This window comes from Epinephelus lanceolatus, chromosome 1 (assembly GCF_041903045.1).
Source record: "Epinephelus lanceolatus isolate andai-2023 chromosome 1, ASM4190304v1, whole genome shotgun sequence".
Lineage (NCBI taxonomy): Eukaryota > Metazoa > Chordata > Actinopteri > Perciformes > Serranidae > Epinephelus > Epinephelus lanceolatus.
The window spans coordinates 27265193-27283050 of NC_135734.1; the positions used below are offsets into that span (position 1 = coordinate 27265193).

The 17858-nt window shown below is 40.6% G+C and overlaps 1 protein-coding gene across 4 annotated transcripts in view; it reads left to right on the forward strand.

The window, feature by feature from the left end:
• Nucleotides 1–1522: 1522 nt before the first annotated feature.
• The window catches only part of wnk2 (WNK lysine deficient protein kinase 2), a 44352-nt gene continuing 28016 nt past the window's right edge, over nt 1523–17858 (forward strand). For 3 of the 4 annotated variants that reach the window (XM_033626442.2, XM_078168578.1, XM_078168580.1), the window contains exons 1-7: nt 1524–3118; nt 8687–8859; nt 9483–9703; nt 12567–12724; nt 14582–14670; nt 14894–15113; nt 17351–17618. In XM_033626442.2, the coding sequence (XP_033482333.2) occupies nt 2441–3118; nt 8687–8859; nt 9483–9703; nt 12567–12724; nt 14582–14670; nt 14894–15113; nt 17351–17618 (1807 nt within the window). In that variant the 5' untranslated portion in view covers nt 1524–2440. Of the gene's footprint in view, nt 3119–8686; nt 8860–9482; nt 9704–12566; nt 12725–14581; nt 14671–14893; nt 15114–17350; nt 17619–17858 lie in introns of all 4 variants that reach the window. The other variant, XM_078168587.1, reaches the window with a different exon arrangement.

Sequence of the window (17858 nt, forward strand, 5' to 3'; positions counted from 1 at the left end):
TTGTTATGTATCTCTGTTGTATTTCGATAAAGAAAATATGTCACCAAGTAAAATATTTTTAAACTTTGGAGCTTTAAACCCATCGAGAACCTCTACCTCACACCGATGACATGTTCAGGTAAGATGGGACACCTGGTGGTAAAATGAGACACTCGTTTCAAATAGTTAACTCCATTTATCAGGTCAGTCCTTCATTCATTACATCATTAATGTAACCTTACTGTTCATTAAAAATATCATCCATTTTTTTTTGCCATGTTCTCCCTGTTCTTTGGCTGTCTGTTACCTTGGTGTTATGTTGTCTACAGTGGACATGCATGTGTGTAACAATGATGGCTAACATAGCATAGCATAGCATAAGATAAGATAACACAAGATGACATAACATAACATAACATAGCACAGCATAGCATAGGATAGCATAGCATAAGATAGCATACTATAGCATAGCATAGCATAAAACAAGATAACAGCATAGCACAGCACAAGATAAGGTAACGTAATGTAACGTAACGTAACGTAATGTAACGTAACATAAAATCAGATAATATAACATAAGGTAACATAACGAAACATAACATAGCATAACATAGCATAGCATAAGATAACATAACATAACATAATATAACATCAGATACCATAACATAACACAGCATAGCATAAGATAAGAAAACATAGTATAGCATAGCATAGCATAAGATGAGATAAAATAAGATAAGATAAAATAAGGCAACGCAACGCAATGTAACGTAACGTAATGTAACAAAACATCAGATAATATAATGTAACATAATGTGGCATAATGGAACAAAACATAACATAGCATAGCAAAAGATAACATAACATAACAACATAACATAAAATAGCATAGCATAGCATAAGATAACATAACATAGCATAGCACAGCATAGCATAAGATAACATAGCACAGCACAAGATAACATAACATTGCATAGCATAGCATAGCATAATATAACATAACATAGCATAGCATAAGATAGCATAGCACAAGATAACATAGCATAGCATAAGATAAGATATGATAAAATTATATATAAGATTCAGATTTATATTCCTTTTTATTGTCATTTTTTATGATGAAACATTTTTGTTTCATCATAAAAAAATCACAATTAAAAGGAATCTGAATCTTTTCTATCTACATAAGATAAGATAAGATAACATATAATTTAATATAATATAATATAATACTCTGTAATATAATAGCATAAAAGGATAGCCCAGAAAAAGGCAATATGTAATTCTGGAATAATTCAAAATCTCTGACTGATTGATAACACTGTGGTGTGTTTTATGACTTGTTAGCGCATGTTATATTGTTATCAACTACTGTGATCATCAGCCTCCCTGCACAGGCTCCATGTGGATGAGTATAATATTAAGATGGGGTCCGGTGCGTCTTATCCGGTGGCCCATAATTCCTAGCAGCGTCCCTTTTGGTTGGTAGGCTTTGAAAGACATCTTCCCATTGGAAGCTTAGCGCGTCACGATGAGGGCGGATGGTGGTGTGGTCCACACAGCCCGTGTCACGGGAGGCTGAGGGAGCCGCCTAAAAGCGTGCAGAGGTATTGGATACGTGTTGTTGCTAGGGGCGTGGGTTGTGCCGTGAAATATTCTAGTTTCCCCGAGCCTGAAAGAGATGAAATATAAGAAGACAACAGTCGTATCAGCTGGACGACAGCTGCGCTGAGAGCTGCTGCCCGGTCCAACCTGAGGGAAACTGTGCCGCAGTGAGCATTATCTGATAAGCGCCTGTGTTCATCCTCCAGGACAGCACCGCCGCGGACAGGGAAAAAGTACAGAATAGTTACAGGAACAATGCAGAGACGCTGAGGTCACACTTCTCGGAACTTATTCAGATTTTCACCCGGAACACCTGCTAGTTATTTGCATGAAGCAGAGCCCGGCGGGTGGAGGAGTCTTCACAGGGGATGACAGCTGCGCACTTGCTCGTCCCGTGATGTGTCTTTGGTGGGATTAGTGAGCGCCACAGCCTAAACATCCTGGCCTGTCCGCTGTAGGCCACCGATCTGTCTGCGGAGCAAATCACATTTATAGCCTATAGTTTGCGCTGGAGCGGGCACCTTATGCAATGTGGAGGGAACTGTTATCATGAGCTCATAGGTTGAACTGGCAATGACATCAGGCTTAAGTTGAATAGCTCTGCGCTGTATTGCAGCAAGGTGGACCGGGGCGTGAGGTGGCAGGGAGCAATGCGCGCATCCTCCGAGCTGGACATTTTGTGGGGGTGTTCTGTGTCCTAAACAAATTCAAGGCACAAAGGCCACATACATCCTAGCTGGCGAACTGCGTCACTGCACGCGAGTGTTGCAGGTAGGCAGCAAACTCCCACCGCCGGAAGAGGAGCATCATCCTCCCTGCACAATGTCGCCGGTAAGCGCTTAACAATTTACCGGGGATGGATTCGGCGGATCAGTCGAGCAAAGATCCGCCACTTGGATCCACGTTTTCCTCAGCACCTAATTTAGACTCGGACATTAATGCAAATGCCCGTAGGCCTGTTTACCAGAATGGGACAGACCACAATGTCAACATCCACATCGCAGCTCTGCGAGGAGCGAGTGACCCCAGCGCGTACCCGTCCACAGACTACCCGGCGCTGGTGCGCCAGAGGTTCATCCGGCGGAGTTTGTGGGTGTCAGACACCGACGAGCAGCAGCCGGTGGACACACCGGAGTGTGTCAACAGCAGCCCGGTGCCACACATTGACCTGCGGACCATCGTTGATCGGAGTCGGACCCGGGTTCTGCACGGAGCCCGCCTGGGCCTCAATGAGACCTCGGACACAGAGAGCCAGGTGGGGCTGAAGGACAGCGTTACAGAGAGTGTGAGCGCTGAGGAGGTGAAAGGAGACAAGAGGGAAGCCGAGCCAAAGGTAGAGGTTACGCCCTCAGATGTCACAGGTAAAGCAGGAAGTGACGAGAATGAAGAGGAGCCCGGGATGAAGGCTGTGTCCACTTCACCAGGGGGGCGTTTCCTCAAGTTTGACATTGAGCTCGGCAGAGGGTCCTTCAAGACCGTCTATAAAGGTCTTGACACCGACACCTGGGTTGAAGTGGCATGGTGTGAACTTCAGGTGGGTTCATTGATCATCCAAGTCAATCAACCAATAACTTATTATCTGAGATCTATATCTATGTGTGTAGTTAATCTGTTTTTAAAAAAAAAGCCCAAAAAATTAGTCCCCTGTCAGTGTGCAGTCTTGTGCACAGGTTCCAGAGGGCACCCAGGGGTCTTTCTGACGTGTTTCCCCAGAAAAACAAAGGACTAGTTTAATTAGACTGTAACGTCATTAATTTGAAGTTGAAACAGTGAGATATGTGCATTTTATTTCTGATCATCTGACTTGAGATCTAGATCCCAACAAACTTGCAGGCAGGGGTCTCTCAGGTAGTAAATTGTTAATGAAGGGTCGTTTACACTGACATTACCATCTCACAGGCGTCTAAACATCCAGAGTGAATATTGATTATTATTATTGAGGTCACTTCCTGTCTTTGGTTCTTCTTCTCTCAGGTTCAGTGAGTTCAGGAGCAGAGTAAAACTGACGAACCAGTCATCAGTGCTACTTTCTTATTGTTAATGGGCTCTTCATCAACATGTTCCACTGTTTTTATAATCCTATATTGCAGAAGTGTTGCGGCATACAGCACCCAGATGAGATACCGCGTTCTATTTTCCATAATGTGTCTGTTAATGAGCCATCATTGAAATATTTGTCCTCACTGGGGAACTGAAGAAAACTATCCTTCAGAGTATTGTTACAGTGCAGACTGAGGAGGAGGCGACTGTCTGTCTTGTAGCTTTATACTTTTTGCACCAGCTTCCCCTCTCGTAACACTCAGCCTACATGTTTCCATCACCATCATTTAGTTCTGTGTCACACATTAACAAGATGTCTGTATTTTCCTTTTCCTCTGTACACTTTCTTGAATTAACTGAATTGCCCACTGCCATACTGCACAGTGTCGGCAGGTAACCTGTGGACACTTTAATTGTTATTTTGACCACTGTTTAATTAGAATCTTAGCACAGAGCTATTATAAACTCTCACAGCAGTGACAGCTCACTGTATTACTCATCTGAGTATGTGGTAATCAGTTTAGATGGCGTCCATGTGATACAGATTAGCCTGCAGACAGACCTGTAGACAGCGGTTGCCCTTTCAGGGCTCAAAACGTGCTAAGCTTTAACAGTCCGTCCAGAGCGAATAACTGACAGGACATGGTTATGCATATAGGCTAATAAAACAGAAGCATGGTCACCTGGTTTTTAACTGTGGACACATGTGCAGACTCAAATTAAAAAAACAGAAGTTTCTGATATGTGAGGAAAAACATAATTTCCTTGGTTACATAGGAGCTTCTGTTTCAACAGATGATGTCTTTGCTGTCCCTTTACAGTTGCCATTGTCTTATGAATTTATAGATTCCTGTAAAGACATGTTTATTGTAGTTCCCTAAGTATTTTCTTAACAAACTATGAAGTCAAAAACAGTTTTATTATGCTTCTTTTTCCAGCAAACATTTTACCAAACTTTTCTATCCACAATATTTTTAACGTTTGACAACATCAAATACAATACTTTACACTCATATAATATACAATAGAAGTCCACATACAATTGTTGCATTTTCACATTAACAAAAACGTACAATAAAATAACCAAGCTAACTTGAAACAAGAATGAACCTCCTGTTTTAACAATTAATGTTCACTTCTTATCTGTACATGGAATACACTGAAGCAGACCGGACAAGATAAACCAATGCTAAGAGTACAGCTACAGATTAAACACACAAAAAAGAATAAATATTACAATTGGAAATTAAGATGATCGAAGAGGAAATGGGTCCTCAAATAAGAGAACTTCACAAACAATACATAGTATGAGGTCACTCCATAAGGACACCAAACGTTCACTCAGTAATGACAGATCACCAAATCAGCAATTTTACAGGAAATCAGTGAAGTTCATATTTTATCATACATGTCCACCCTTCCTTTGATTTTATAAAATAAATAACAAAGGGGGACATAACTTGACATCTCAGACGTCCACTGAGACGGTGTCGGAGGGTAAGAGGCCTTCCAGCCGACAGCAGTATTTTTTGTTGCAGCAATAAATGCAAGATCACAGAGTTTCCTTTGATACCAACCACCAACATTAATGTTCCCAAGTAGACAGAGACGTGGAGTAGGTATTAGATTCCTAGACATGATGAACATTTTTACCAAACTTTCATTATCAGCTTTATTTCAGTCAGTGCACTGGCAGGTATTTGTCTATTGGGTTTACAACGTTTTTAAGGCCCAAAAAAAACAAGCTGGTTCAGGCTGAGTCAGCACCTCCACATCTTTTTCTGAACCTCTAATTTGCTTTAAATGATCACAGTGAGAATAAGGTTTGTGACTTTGAGGCGCAGCTCTGCAGCAGGATTTTATAGATTTAGTGCGGCCTCAGAACGAACAGTGCCGATGCTTCTTTTTTTTTTTCCTCCCACTCTTGCAGAATCCAAGTTCACCCTGTCAGGCCCGAGGGAATAAGTAATACAAATCGCAGACCACCTCAATCAGGGTCAGACGTGGAATTAAATCACAATTATGTTGTGCTTATCTCACAGCTCGTGTTGGCAACAACAGATTCCACCGGGGCTAAGGATGAAACTGAAGTTCTCTGTTTTGATAATGTACGCAGTGTAATATACATGTAATGAGGCTCGTTTGGACGTGAAACTTCAATCAATCGTTGCGGGAATCAACAAAGTGAGCATCCAATTGATTGTGACGAGATAATGAATTATCTCCTGTTACATCCCACATTTCAGCCTCAGTTCTCTGCTTTTGCACCTCGATTTTAATAACACAAGGTTGAGTAATACTCAGTGTTGCTCGTAGAGGAGTAAAACACTCACTTCAGTTTTCCCATCATCATCAGGGATTTAAAGTTTTCCTACAGTTTTTTCCAGTATTTCCTGTTTAATAATAATGTTATTGATTAAATATTAAATCTGTTTCTTGAAATGTTCCAAATAGAGCAGATAGAAAACACAGTAATATTTGGTCAATCCAACAGTGACACAACAAAAAAGTAAATAAAATAAGAACAATAAAAAACCAAGACGGGACTAAGACAAGACAAATACTCCAAACCAAATCAGTGCCCAGAGCAAGACAAAGAACAAAACGACATAGTAATAAAATTAAAACAGAAAAATATTTGGAAATGTGTGTATGATGATACAAATAACACTAAATACTAAAACATAGTATAATGGTCGGACAACTTCCTGTCACATCACAATTTAATGTCTGTAAAATAGATGATCAATCACTCAGGAATATGTGGAAAGTCCAGCTCTCGTACGAAGTCGAAAATGGGATCCCACATCATGCAAAATTTCCTCAGGGAGCCCGTCATTATGCACCTGATTCACTTCTTACTCCTTATCAGACATATTATATATGCTTTTTTCTGAATATGTTTGCTGGCTATTCTTGTTTATGTACTTGTTTTAGTTATGTATTTGATTTGGCATATTCGAATTAAAATCTGATCTTGTAATTTGTGAAGAAAGAGATGCTGGTATTCTTAAACACTTATTAACTAAAGTTTCAAGAGGAAGGGCACTCTTTTATGTCTCAGGAAAGGCATGATGATTCATACAGTAAGTGTAAATGTTCATGTACTTGTGTTTGAGCAGGTTCTTAGGGGAGCTCTAGTGATGATGCAACCGTTCTGTCCCCGGTGGTGAGGCCTTCTGTGCCTCGCTCACAAAAAGCCAGTGTGCCTTTACAGACTGTGTACAGTGTGTGTGTAAGAGTGAGACAGCAGAAAACATAGATGCTCACAGACGGATTTACAAATCAGATTTGGAGGGTAGCCTGAGCCTGGTGTCGAGCAAACCAGGCCGCTAGTCTTGTTACTTATTTATCCACTAAATGACGATCAAACATCTGCTGAGCAAGTTGTTTACCAGAAATTAGCAATTTATGCAATGTGACTTAGTAAAAATGCCAAAACGCTCTCCCTCTTTGAGATCTGTGTCTCGCTGTCGGACAGTATTTGTCTTATTTGATGGCTTCGTAATGAACACTAAACATGGATTTATACCCCTGTGGTGTATAACACACACAGATGTGTCTGGAGAGTGAATCCTGCTGATGCAGCCCTCTGCACCAAGACAGAAAGAGAGGAGAGAGGGAGAGGGTGGGTTCAGCTCAGGACAGCGAGTAGCACTTGTAGTATTTGATATGCTGCATAACCAGAGGTCTACATCATATTAATTGAAGCATTGTGTCTTCTCCACACTGTCTCCACACTCCATTAGATACAAATGCCAGTGCTGTAAATATATTGATAATTTAAAAAAATTATTGTGCAAAGCACTGCATGAAGCAGATTCTGTGTTGTAAGTGCCACACCCTGCTCAGATCCTATCTCAGCAAAGAATCATAAATAATCTGTTCGCAAACTACCTGTGAAATCGGACAATATGAACAGAGAGATGAGACAACGTGTTATATATTTCTTCTCAGACAGGATCAGCGTCATGACGGCAGATAAAGACAGGAGGCGTATCCTTCACGACGCTGCTCGTAAACTAAGCCGCATGAGGCTGCTGCACACCGTTTAGGTCACTATATGGGCTGTGAATGAAATCCAATTCCCCAGCATCAATCAATAATCAATGCCGAGTGATGTACAGGAGATTATTGTGCCTCACAGACAGTTAAAACTCTAACTACACCCTCATCGTCACCATTAAAACGTGTGTACTGAGACTGCCGTAGAGAAAATCCAGAGGTCATTCAGCATTTGTCGTGGCTGAGGCCATCGGCCCTTATCTGCCGTGCTGACTGGAGAGAAACAAATGTAGAGGATGTTCACTGTCAGCTGTTTTACTATTTATACAACAGTTCAGGGAAGGCAGGGGCCAAAATATTGATCCAGAATACATGGATTCACTCTGGCTGGTGTACCCAAAGATGTACGATTGAAACGCTGAAGAATTGCACACAGTATTTCCATCAAAGATCGACATTGTGATAGAAAATAATAATCTCCAGCCTGCCGTAATAAAGTCTTAATGGTCTTTTTTTGTTCCATTTTTTTCTAACAGCACATTTGACATTTACTGATTAAAAAATGCAGTTTAATCTTTTGTTTATCTGTCATGACAGATGTGTCTGTCTCTGTATGACAACATCAGATTAAATAAGGATTTTACTTTCTCTGGAAACGTAGTCAGGATTCCAGTCATCGTTATGAGGTGTTTTGTTGCTGTGTGTTTTACAGCAGTGATTAAAACAAGAGTAAACTGTTCAGACCCCCATGTTTACTCACTCAAAATGCCAAGGTTGTGTTCACTCCAAACATGAGCCACAGGCAGCTCTAACACAGCTCCACTCCTGAAGTAACGCCAGACTGTTTAAAGAAGGCTGAAAATGGCTTGTATCTCTTCCATACAGCGTGATAAAAGAAAAACACTGACAATGACTTGTTAGATTTGGACAAATTGACCTCTGAGCTTCTCCTCTGATAAGGCTGCAGAATACTGAAAAATAATAAGAGGATGAATGTGGAATTCATTATTTCTCATTTTTAAAAATTAATGTTCTTTCTTTCTTCGATTTTCCCCAGGAGCGGAAACTGTCCAAAGCTGAGAGACAGAGGTTCAAAGAGGAGGCAGAGATGTTAAAGGCTCTTCAGCATCCCAACATCGTGCGGTTTTATGACTTCTGGGAATCACCGGTTAAAGGGAAGAAGTGCATCGTTCTGGTGACGGAGCTAATGACCTCAGGGACACTAAAAACGTGAGAGTCAATATGAAATACAGCCTCTATAATACTCTTTATTAGTATGTTTGAGTTGTCTTGGAATGTTCCTCATTTTAGCCTATCTTTCAACCTCATACTCAACAGTAAATCACTGATCATAAGATACAAATATTAGTCTCTTATTGCTTCTTCTTTCAGTCAGTTTAAAAGAACCTTACAGTAAGGACCATTAGACTGTCTACAGCATGTGTATCAAGTTTCATACAAATTGAATGACACCAATACAGTCAATCTAATGCCAGACTGTAGAGACTGACATTGGAATATGTAGTTCTTGTTTTTTAAAAAACAAGAAACGTGATTTTAGCATTATTTTTCAGCTGAACACTTAATTAATTAACATAATGACAAAAAGTTTTCAGGCAGTTAAAATAAGGAGATTAGTTGAGAACAGCACAGTCACCAGATTAATATTGACTGTGTGTTTGCAGCTGATGCTTAATGAAAGCAATAATGCTTCGCAACAGAGGAACAGCTCATTGAAAACATTTCATCAACACAGTGACTCATAGGGACGGACCTTGATTGTCAATATGTCTTTTACCAATTACTGAAAAAGCAATGTCTCTGACAGCTGGAATGTCTCTATCCTCCCTCAGGTATCTGAAGCGGTTTAAGGTGATGAAGCCGAAAGTTTTGAGGAGCTGGTGCAGGCAGATTCTCAAAGGCCTCCACTTCCTCCACACAAGGACTCCTCCAATCATCCACAGAGATCTCAAGTGTGACAACATCTTCATCACTGGGCCCACAGGCTCGGTCAAGATTGGAGACCTGGGCCTGGCAACACTGAAGAGGGCCTCCTTTGCTAAAAGTGTTATTGGTTAGTTATCAGTTACTGTGTGTTTATTGAAATGTGACGATCAGAGTGTTTATTTTAAACCTGCAACACACACAAGACTTGAGACTCAAACAGCTGTTGGGAGAAGTTTGTCAAGAGGGCTTTCTGTCCGAAAAGAACAACCTATAGACTCATACAGAAGTAATCCCCCTCCATCATCATTTATAACCCACTAGAAGTATATGGTGGTGTATGTATCTGCACAAGACTCTGCCCTCTGCCTGTATTTTCTTATTATTAATTCTGTGTTCCAGACGTTCCTGGGCACAGCGCACAGGTGAGGTTGGGACTTTATATAAAGGTGGCGACCAGGTGCTAGACTGTTAGCAGCACACATCCAAGAGGAGGGTGTGAAAATCACAGACACAGTGCTGAAAAATGCAAACATAGTGAGGCAAAACGCAGAGTGGAAATCACAATCAGAAAAGGAATTATTGCCAAGTAGGTTTTCACTTACAATGCATTTGCTTTGGTTTTTGATGCATACATTAAACATACAATAAAAGTACTGCAACTCCCAAGAACTTAAATATAGAATAGAAAAATTATAGTGAACAATGCCAAGATATTTTTAAAAAGTTCGTAACATAACAAATATGTGCTATATATTTGTTTCAGGGATTAAAAAAAGATGTTCAGTTTTGTGCAGGATCTGCAAAAATATTAAGCTGGTGATGTGCATTAGTTCACAGTAGAGCAGATATGCAAATGTGCAAAGATAATAGTCCAAGATGTGCTTAAATGTAACACATATAGATGGCAGGGGTTGTAAGAGTGCATGTCAGTGGGGGTCCACTGCAGTCAGGAAGAAACTGTTCTTGTAGCGTGAGGTTTTTGTCCTGATGGACCGCTGCCTCCTGGTTGGTTGGCCACAATATTGTCCGCCACATTCAGGGTCTTGTATAGTTCCTGATGAGACAAAAGATTGCAGCCAATCACCTTGTCAGCAAAGCGGAGGACAGGATGCATTCTGCCTTTTGTCTTCTGCGGTGGCAGCAGCGTACCAGGTAGTGACGGAGGAGGTGAGGATGGATTCAATGATGGCAGTGTGGAATTGCACCATCATTGTCTTTGTCAGCTGCCACAGGAAAAACATCCTTTGCTGAGCCTTAGACAGGGGTTGGCTTTTGCTAGGGATGCTGTTTACAAACAATAACCAACTATTTCTGCGTAGTATACCTTTCAGGTTAGAAAAAAAAAATCATGGTTTGGTTTCTGCTAGGAAGGGCTTTCTGGCAGACTGGGCAAACTTCTTCCATGTGCACATTTTCATGGTTTAAGTTTTTAGACTTGCTGATGTGGAGCAACATTAGCATTGATTTAAAATCTGGACTCTGGTAACCTAATGAATGTGAGACCAATATTCACTATCCTTTTAGCTCTGTTTTGGTCTCCACCAACTCCCACAGGATTTATCTGGCCCTTTAGCTCCCAAATGCTACAGTCGCTAACTTTGTCTGTCTACTGTCTGGTGGTTGACAGGTAGAGTACAGTGTGTTTTCAGACCTTTTTCAGTCAAAACAGCTGTGGCCAAAAACAACACTGATGAGAGAGATGATTGATTGTAGCTGCTTTAAAGTCTAAATCATGTTTTGTGTGTTATGTGTTTCAAAAGCAGTTCTTCCATAGGCTGTTTTAAATGATACCAGTTCACATTTTATGAAAATACAAGCCTATATGTTGTTTTACAAAAGACTAGATCCTTCCAGTTGCACAGTCCTACCAGTTGCTTATATTTTTACAGTGTGTCTGATCTTATTGAGAAGAACGAGTGTCCACTTTAAAGAGTAACTTCAGGATTTTTCAACTCGGACCTTGTTTTCCCACCTATTTGTGTCTAATGGGAGCAACAGTTTTTGAAACTGGTCCAGCACTGACAGGCTGCAGTGTAATTACTTGAGGCAATTGTGCACCCTCAATGACAGACCTTTGTGTTGAAGCGTCAGATCCTTTTTGTTTGACCCGAAACAGCCCTGAAATTGCCATTGCCAAACTCACCAGACTCCATTTAAATAAGCAGCAATTTTAGTGTGAATAGAGCCAGCATATTTCCACATCTAACTGGGTGAATAAGGTTTTATTTCAACCCAAACCAGAGTTGCTTATTGTTGGAAAAGTGGAGAGACGAACCAAGACAGCTTTTGTGATTTTATTTTGTTTTTGTGGACTTTGAATGAAGTGTGTCTTACAATGATAAAATTACTGTTTATTTGAATGGAGTCTGGTGGGTTTTGCGATGGTGATTTCAAGGCTGTTTCTGGTTAAACAAAAATCTTACTCTGAAATAAAAAGGTCTGTCTCTATAGGAATGCTTTCCATAATGTCAGACACTTAAAATAATGATCTGAGCCTGTTAGTGGCAAAAACAAACTTTAAGTGGATGTAAACTGACAATGCACAATTGCCCCCAGTGGTTACATTGCAGCCTGTTTCGCTGCTGCCAGCTGTAGCTGCCTCTTTCATTACTGGACCAGTTTCAAAAACTGTTGTTGCCAGTAGTTACTTGGGCACAGAAACATGATAAAAAGGTGTCCAGGTTGAAAAAATACTTAAGTTACCCTTTAAGCCCTCCAAAGTTTGGTCGAAGTAGTTTAGTGCTCAAAGAGTAACATCATATTATTGTGTTAAAGACGCACAGAACATCTGACATTTGCGTTTTTTACTTTTGAACCATTTCTTTTCTGCCTGTCATTTGAGTGATCACTAAATTCTTGGAGCCACGATTAAGCAGCCGTGTTGGGTTTCAGTCCTTGACGTTGGTATTGATCCCACTGAAATACAATGACACTCTGATAACTGCATATGACTTTATAATTTATCTTCCTCTCTTACATTAATTCTCCAGGCACTCCAGAGTTCATGGCCCCAGAGATGTACGAGGAGCACTATGACGAGGCTGTGGATGTCTACGCGTTTGGGATGTGCATGCTGGAGATGGCCACCTCAGAATATCCCTACTCTGAGTGTCAAAACGCGGCTCAGATCTACCGCAAAGTCACCAGTGTGAGTTCACATTTAAAGCTGTTAAACTTATTGCTGTTGCAACTGTTTTGAGTAGTAACAAAATAAATCAGCTATGGTGTGTGGAGCTAGGAGGTATGTGCAGTTAACTAATGATTATTTTAACTATCAATTAATCAAATATGTATTTTCAAAAGACGGACTGACCACACAGACTTTAAAATGTTAAAACTGATGACACCTGCCCACCACATTTAACCAAAGTAACAGCAAGTCTTCAAATCTTGTATGTAAGCTAGCAAACTGACTATGTGCGGCCTGCGGCAAGCTGCCATGCAATGTCTATTGGAAGCTGCGGCGTGCGCTCCGACCACAGTGAGCTGCAGCTATTTGATTCTACGGCAAAGTGCAGCCAAAGCAAAACCTGGGGATAGCTTAAGTTTTGGTGGCAAATTGTAGCCAGTGAAAACCTTTAGGCCAATCAATAAACAGAATCCTGTGATATGCTGACCTTTGTAACAGAGAATTTCTTCCTGCCAGAAACACATGAACACATGAAAAGTTGATGAAAAATGTAATGACTGCTGTGAGCCACAGCTCCATGTGTTTTCAGTGTAACTCAGAAATATTCTTTGCATAACAATATTTGTTTATAGTTTGCTTACACAGGACACACAAGCTACTGTCTGGTCATACCAGAGAAGTAAGGCTGTCACTGCATTATACTGGAGAAGGGTGTGTTTTATTTCTTTGGAGTTCAACTTTTCATTTTTAAGAAGAAAACGTTTTTTTTTTTAAATTTTTTAAATTAAATGCAAATATTTTGTATTTTTACTTTATAAATGACTCCCACAATGACCCAACTTAACTTAAAAGCTGAGTTCCAATTAAACACTGTGTCTCTTTTACTAGCTGGGTATGGCTACACATTCTGACAAATAAATACAGGTCTAAATTAGATGCTGGGTCTGGTTGCCATTTATAGAGGTTCTTTGGATAAAAAACCTCTTGAAGCCCAGTGAGTCGTCAGCTACTTGCTTGAACTAACATTAGTTAACTGCTTGAACTGCACATAACAAATATAAATGCTTAAATTTTTGTCAGTATAGACATGCTACACATATTTAGCTTGGTTAGATTCTCTACAATTCAGTCATAAAGTTCATCTAACTGAAACCGTGAGCACAAAAGTATGATTTATTCAGATTCACAAGAGAGGCGGAAAGACTCCCTACCTCTGAAGGGTCATTAAGTTCGAACATGTCTATTCCTTGATTATTTATATATATTATTTTTATTATTTAATCCATAAGAGTTTCTGATCAGAAAAATTAAAAGGGTTTTTCATAAACTTCAATTCAAGTTGTGAGTATTGTTTTAACAGGATAAAGAGCTGTTGTGCTGGTATGCCGGGTGCACGCATCGTAACTCTCCCTCTGATGCACTGTCTGTCAGCGATCGATCAAATGAATGATTTGTGATATTCAATAGCCTAATTTTTGTATGAGTAATATTCATGCTGCTTTAAATAAACAATTTGATTGTATTTCCCATATTTGCTGAGCAAGAGTTTTGTGTAAAATGAATTAAGGGCCTGTCCCAAATAAACCCTAGTGGAGTTCAGTGATTGAAGGAAATAACAGCCCAGGCTATTAATCACAGTTTTACAGTATAATAATTAATAATAATTCTAATTTTATTAGTTTTTTCATGGATCAAATGATCACCAGGCTAATCGTTCTAGCACCCCAAAAGTCCTCTTGGGCAGTAGTAGCTTCTTGTGTGTTTTGGAGAGTCTGTAATTAATGTTTGCAGACGGTACTTACTGTACTGTGCAGTCGCACACTAAGTACTGCTGTTCTGAGTTTTAAGACATGTTAATGGTGGTTTGTTTTCCAGGGGGTGAAACCTGCCAGCTACAGCAAAGTCAGTGACCCAGAAATTAAGGAAATAATTGGTGAATGTATCTGCCACAGATGGGAGGAAAGGTAAGTGGAGCGGGACCTATCTGACCTGTTTGTCTCAGAGCTCATGACGCATTTGGTATGAAGGTAGAGGTGCTGTTTTGTTTTTGTTCCTGCAGCGTGACGTCAATGCCAGTATTTGGGTCTCATGTTTGGTGTGTTTGTGTGTTTTACATCATTAGGTCAGGTTACTATCATTGTGACCTCTAGCCCAAGGCAGTAGCTGGTGTTTGTGTATTTCCTGCAGGTACTCCATCAAGGACCTCCTGAACCATGCCTTCTTTGCAGAGGACACAGGCGTGAGGGTGGAGCTGAATGAAGACGATGATGGGAAGAAATCATCCATTGCTCTGAAGCTGTGGGTTGAGGATACTAAAAAGCTGAAGGGGAAATACAAGGACACTGGTGCCATTGAGTTTTCCTTCGACTTGGTGAACGAGGTCCCAGAGGTTGTTGCCCAAGAAATGGTAAACAAATATTTTAAAGTGGAAAGAGGCAACTTTTCAACTTCTCTCCATCTAGTGTTTTCCAAGTTGCCACTACTGTTGCAAAGACGGATTGCTTTCTGTTTTCCTCAGAGCCTAAAAACTGCCACAGTTTCCACAGTTACTTTGGTTGTCAACCGTCTGCCATTTCTGCCACTGGGGAGAGTAACAGCAAAGATCTTACATTGGTACACTTTGGTAACAGAGGATTAGCTACCGATAGCAACTTGGGAAAAACACAAGTGTTAGATTCTTCCTGTTTTGGTTGTGCAATGGTTGATGTTCTTCCTCCGTGCCATAAATCAAGCCTTCATTTCCCGGGAGATTGTACCCAGTGGCAGAAAGGATTGCACAATGAAAGTGAAGCTTTTAGTAGGGCTGCACAACATGCGGAAAAAATAATATTGCAATTATTTTTGATTGATACTGTGATTGCAATTTGGGTCATGACTTAAGTTGGAATTATAATTTTTGCATTAATTTTTTACTAAAAAAAAACCCCATAGAAATAAATTTGTTTTGGGCACATAGTGCGACATAGCTGCATAGCAGATACAACCATCATACAATCAAGACACACAGTAGACAACAATGTAGTGCAGCATGAACGCCGATTTGAATAACATGATTGTACAATCAGGACTTCTGGGTGGAATAAATACATCAACAAATACATCAAAAAAATGATGATGATGTGATTTTTTCCTGGGGTCTGTACCAAACAAGCGTAATCCCTTATGTCTGGATTAAGATTTGAAGGCCGAGGCATCTCTGTGGCACCTTGATGATTCATTTGTAATGCTATGTTGAGACATATTTTAGCTTTACCAGGAAAATGCAGCTGCTGCAATTTGGATATTGCACTCGGCCATATTGTGATTTTGATAATATTAGGATTAATTGTGCAGCCCTAGTTTACAGGGCTAATCTAATCGCTGACGGTGTCATTATTCTACAGCCATTACATTGTGCAATCAACATTTACATACTGTGGCTCAGAGGTAGAGCGGGTCGTCCACTAATCTGGACGACCCTCTCTGAGTTTGGTAACTCGCCCAATCTCCTTTGGCGAGATACCGAACCCCAAATTGCTTGCGATGGCTGTTCCTTTGGTGTGTGAGTGCGTGTGAATGGTTACTGAGTAGCAGGTGGCACAATGTGTGGTAGCCTCGGCCCACCTGTGTGAAAGTGTGTGTGAATGGGTGGATGTGATGTAGTGTAAAAGCGCTTTGAGTGGACAGAAGACTAGAAAGGCGCTATAAAAGTAAAGTTGATTACTCACGATGATAAGCTAAAGCAAACAACATGTCTTTTTCCACTTTAAGGTACTCAATGAATTGTTTTATTGTTTGAATATACACAGACAATAGTTGTTGACTGTGACTTTTTCTTTGATCCTAGCTTTATTGTTAGTATTTCTTACTAAGTTGGTATCAGTCAGATGTCTGAGACCAGGCTTAACCAAGTGTTCCTCGGATTGATTCCTTTTCCTTTAGGCTGGTCTGGATGTCTCTGCTCTCTTTTGACCTTGGCTTTTGTTGGTTCTGGCCAGGTCACACTTTGTGTTCTTCCACCTCCATTTGTCTACTCGGCCATAGCCTTGGAAAATACCCATTTCTGATTGGCTGGCTTGTGTCTGTTAAAACCCATTGACACTTCAAAAATAGCTCTTATTCAGTGCGTAAGGAATATTAAGCTGCAGGTAACCATAGCAACAACACTGCTTTGTGCTGCATTACAAGTAAACTCTCATTTATAAAACAGGTCTAACTCTCATTGATTAAAGTGGCTAAAAACTAACTTTGAATGGTGATTGAACACATTTTGGCTCAGATAAGTGGCTGTGGTATAATCACAGTAATACACAAAGGTACAGTGGAGAAAATACAGTAAGGTGCTTTCGATATATCAGTTATGGACTAGTATCACTCCACTTCATAGGTTTTTGGAAACAGAAGTAGCTTGTAAAATGCAGCTGTCTTTAACACAATCCTTGGCCCTTTGAATTTAGCATACTGTAACTGGGAATTGGTTCATCATCATATCTGCAATCATATCCTTGAGTGAGTGTACTGTATTGATTGAAACAAGAGCATCTGATCAGTTGATCTTTGCTCTTCCATGCTAAGAATGTCAATTTGTTGATTGATCACATAAGGCTTGAATTACAAATTTGGTTCGTTCTGAGCTGCAGTGAGCATCTTACCTCTGTCCTGTAGGTGGAATCAGGTTTTTTCCTGGACTGTGATGTGAAGATAGTCGGGAAGTCCATCCGGGACCGCGTGGCTCTCATCAAGTGGCGGAGGGAGCGGACTTTCTCGTCAGCAAATGGCGATGTAGCTGTGAAGAAGCCGCAGCAGAACCTACTGCAAGTGCCCGGTGCTGTTGTACCCCAGGCACCCACATTAGTTACGACAGATTATGAGGAGCAAGAGGGGGAGCAACAGACCCTGATCTGCACCGTGCCAGTCACCATGACTGCCACATGTGAGAACCTGCATTTGGATATAACATGAATGTATCGTGTGTCATACAACCTCAGTGTTACTACTGAGGCCCAGACACACCAAGCCGATATCAAACAATTAGTGGCGACGGAGCCAGACTGTTGCGTCACCTTGCGTCCTCTGTGTCTCGGCCATAGACTGGATATAAGATGGATGATGTGACAGCTCTCCAAATGTGAAGCCAAAACATCTTGATCACCATCTTGTCTCTCCTCCTGAA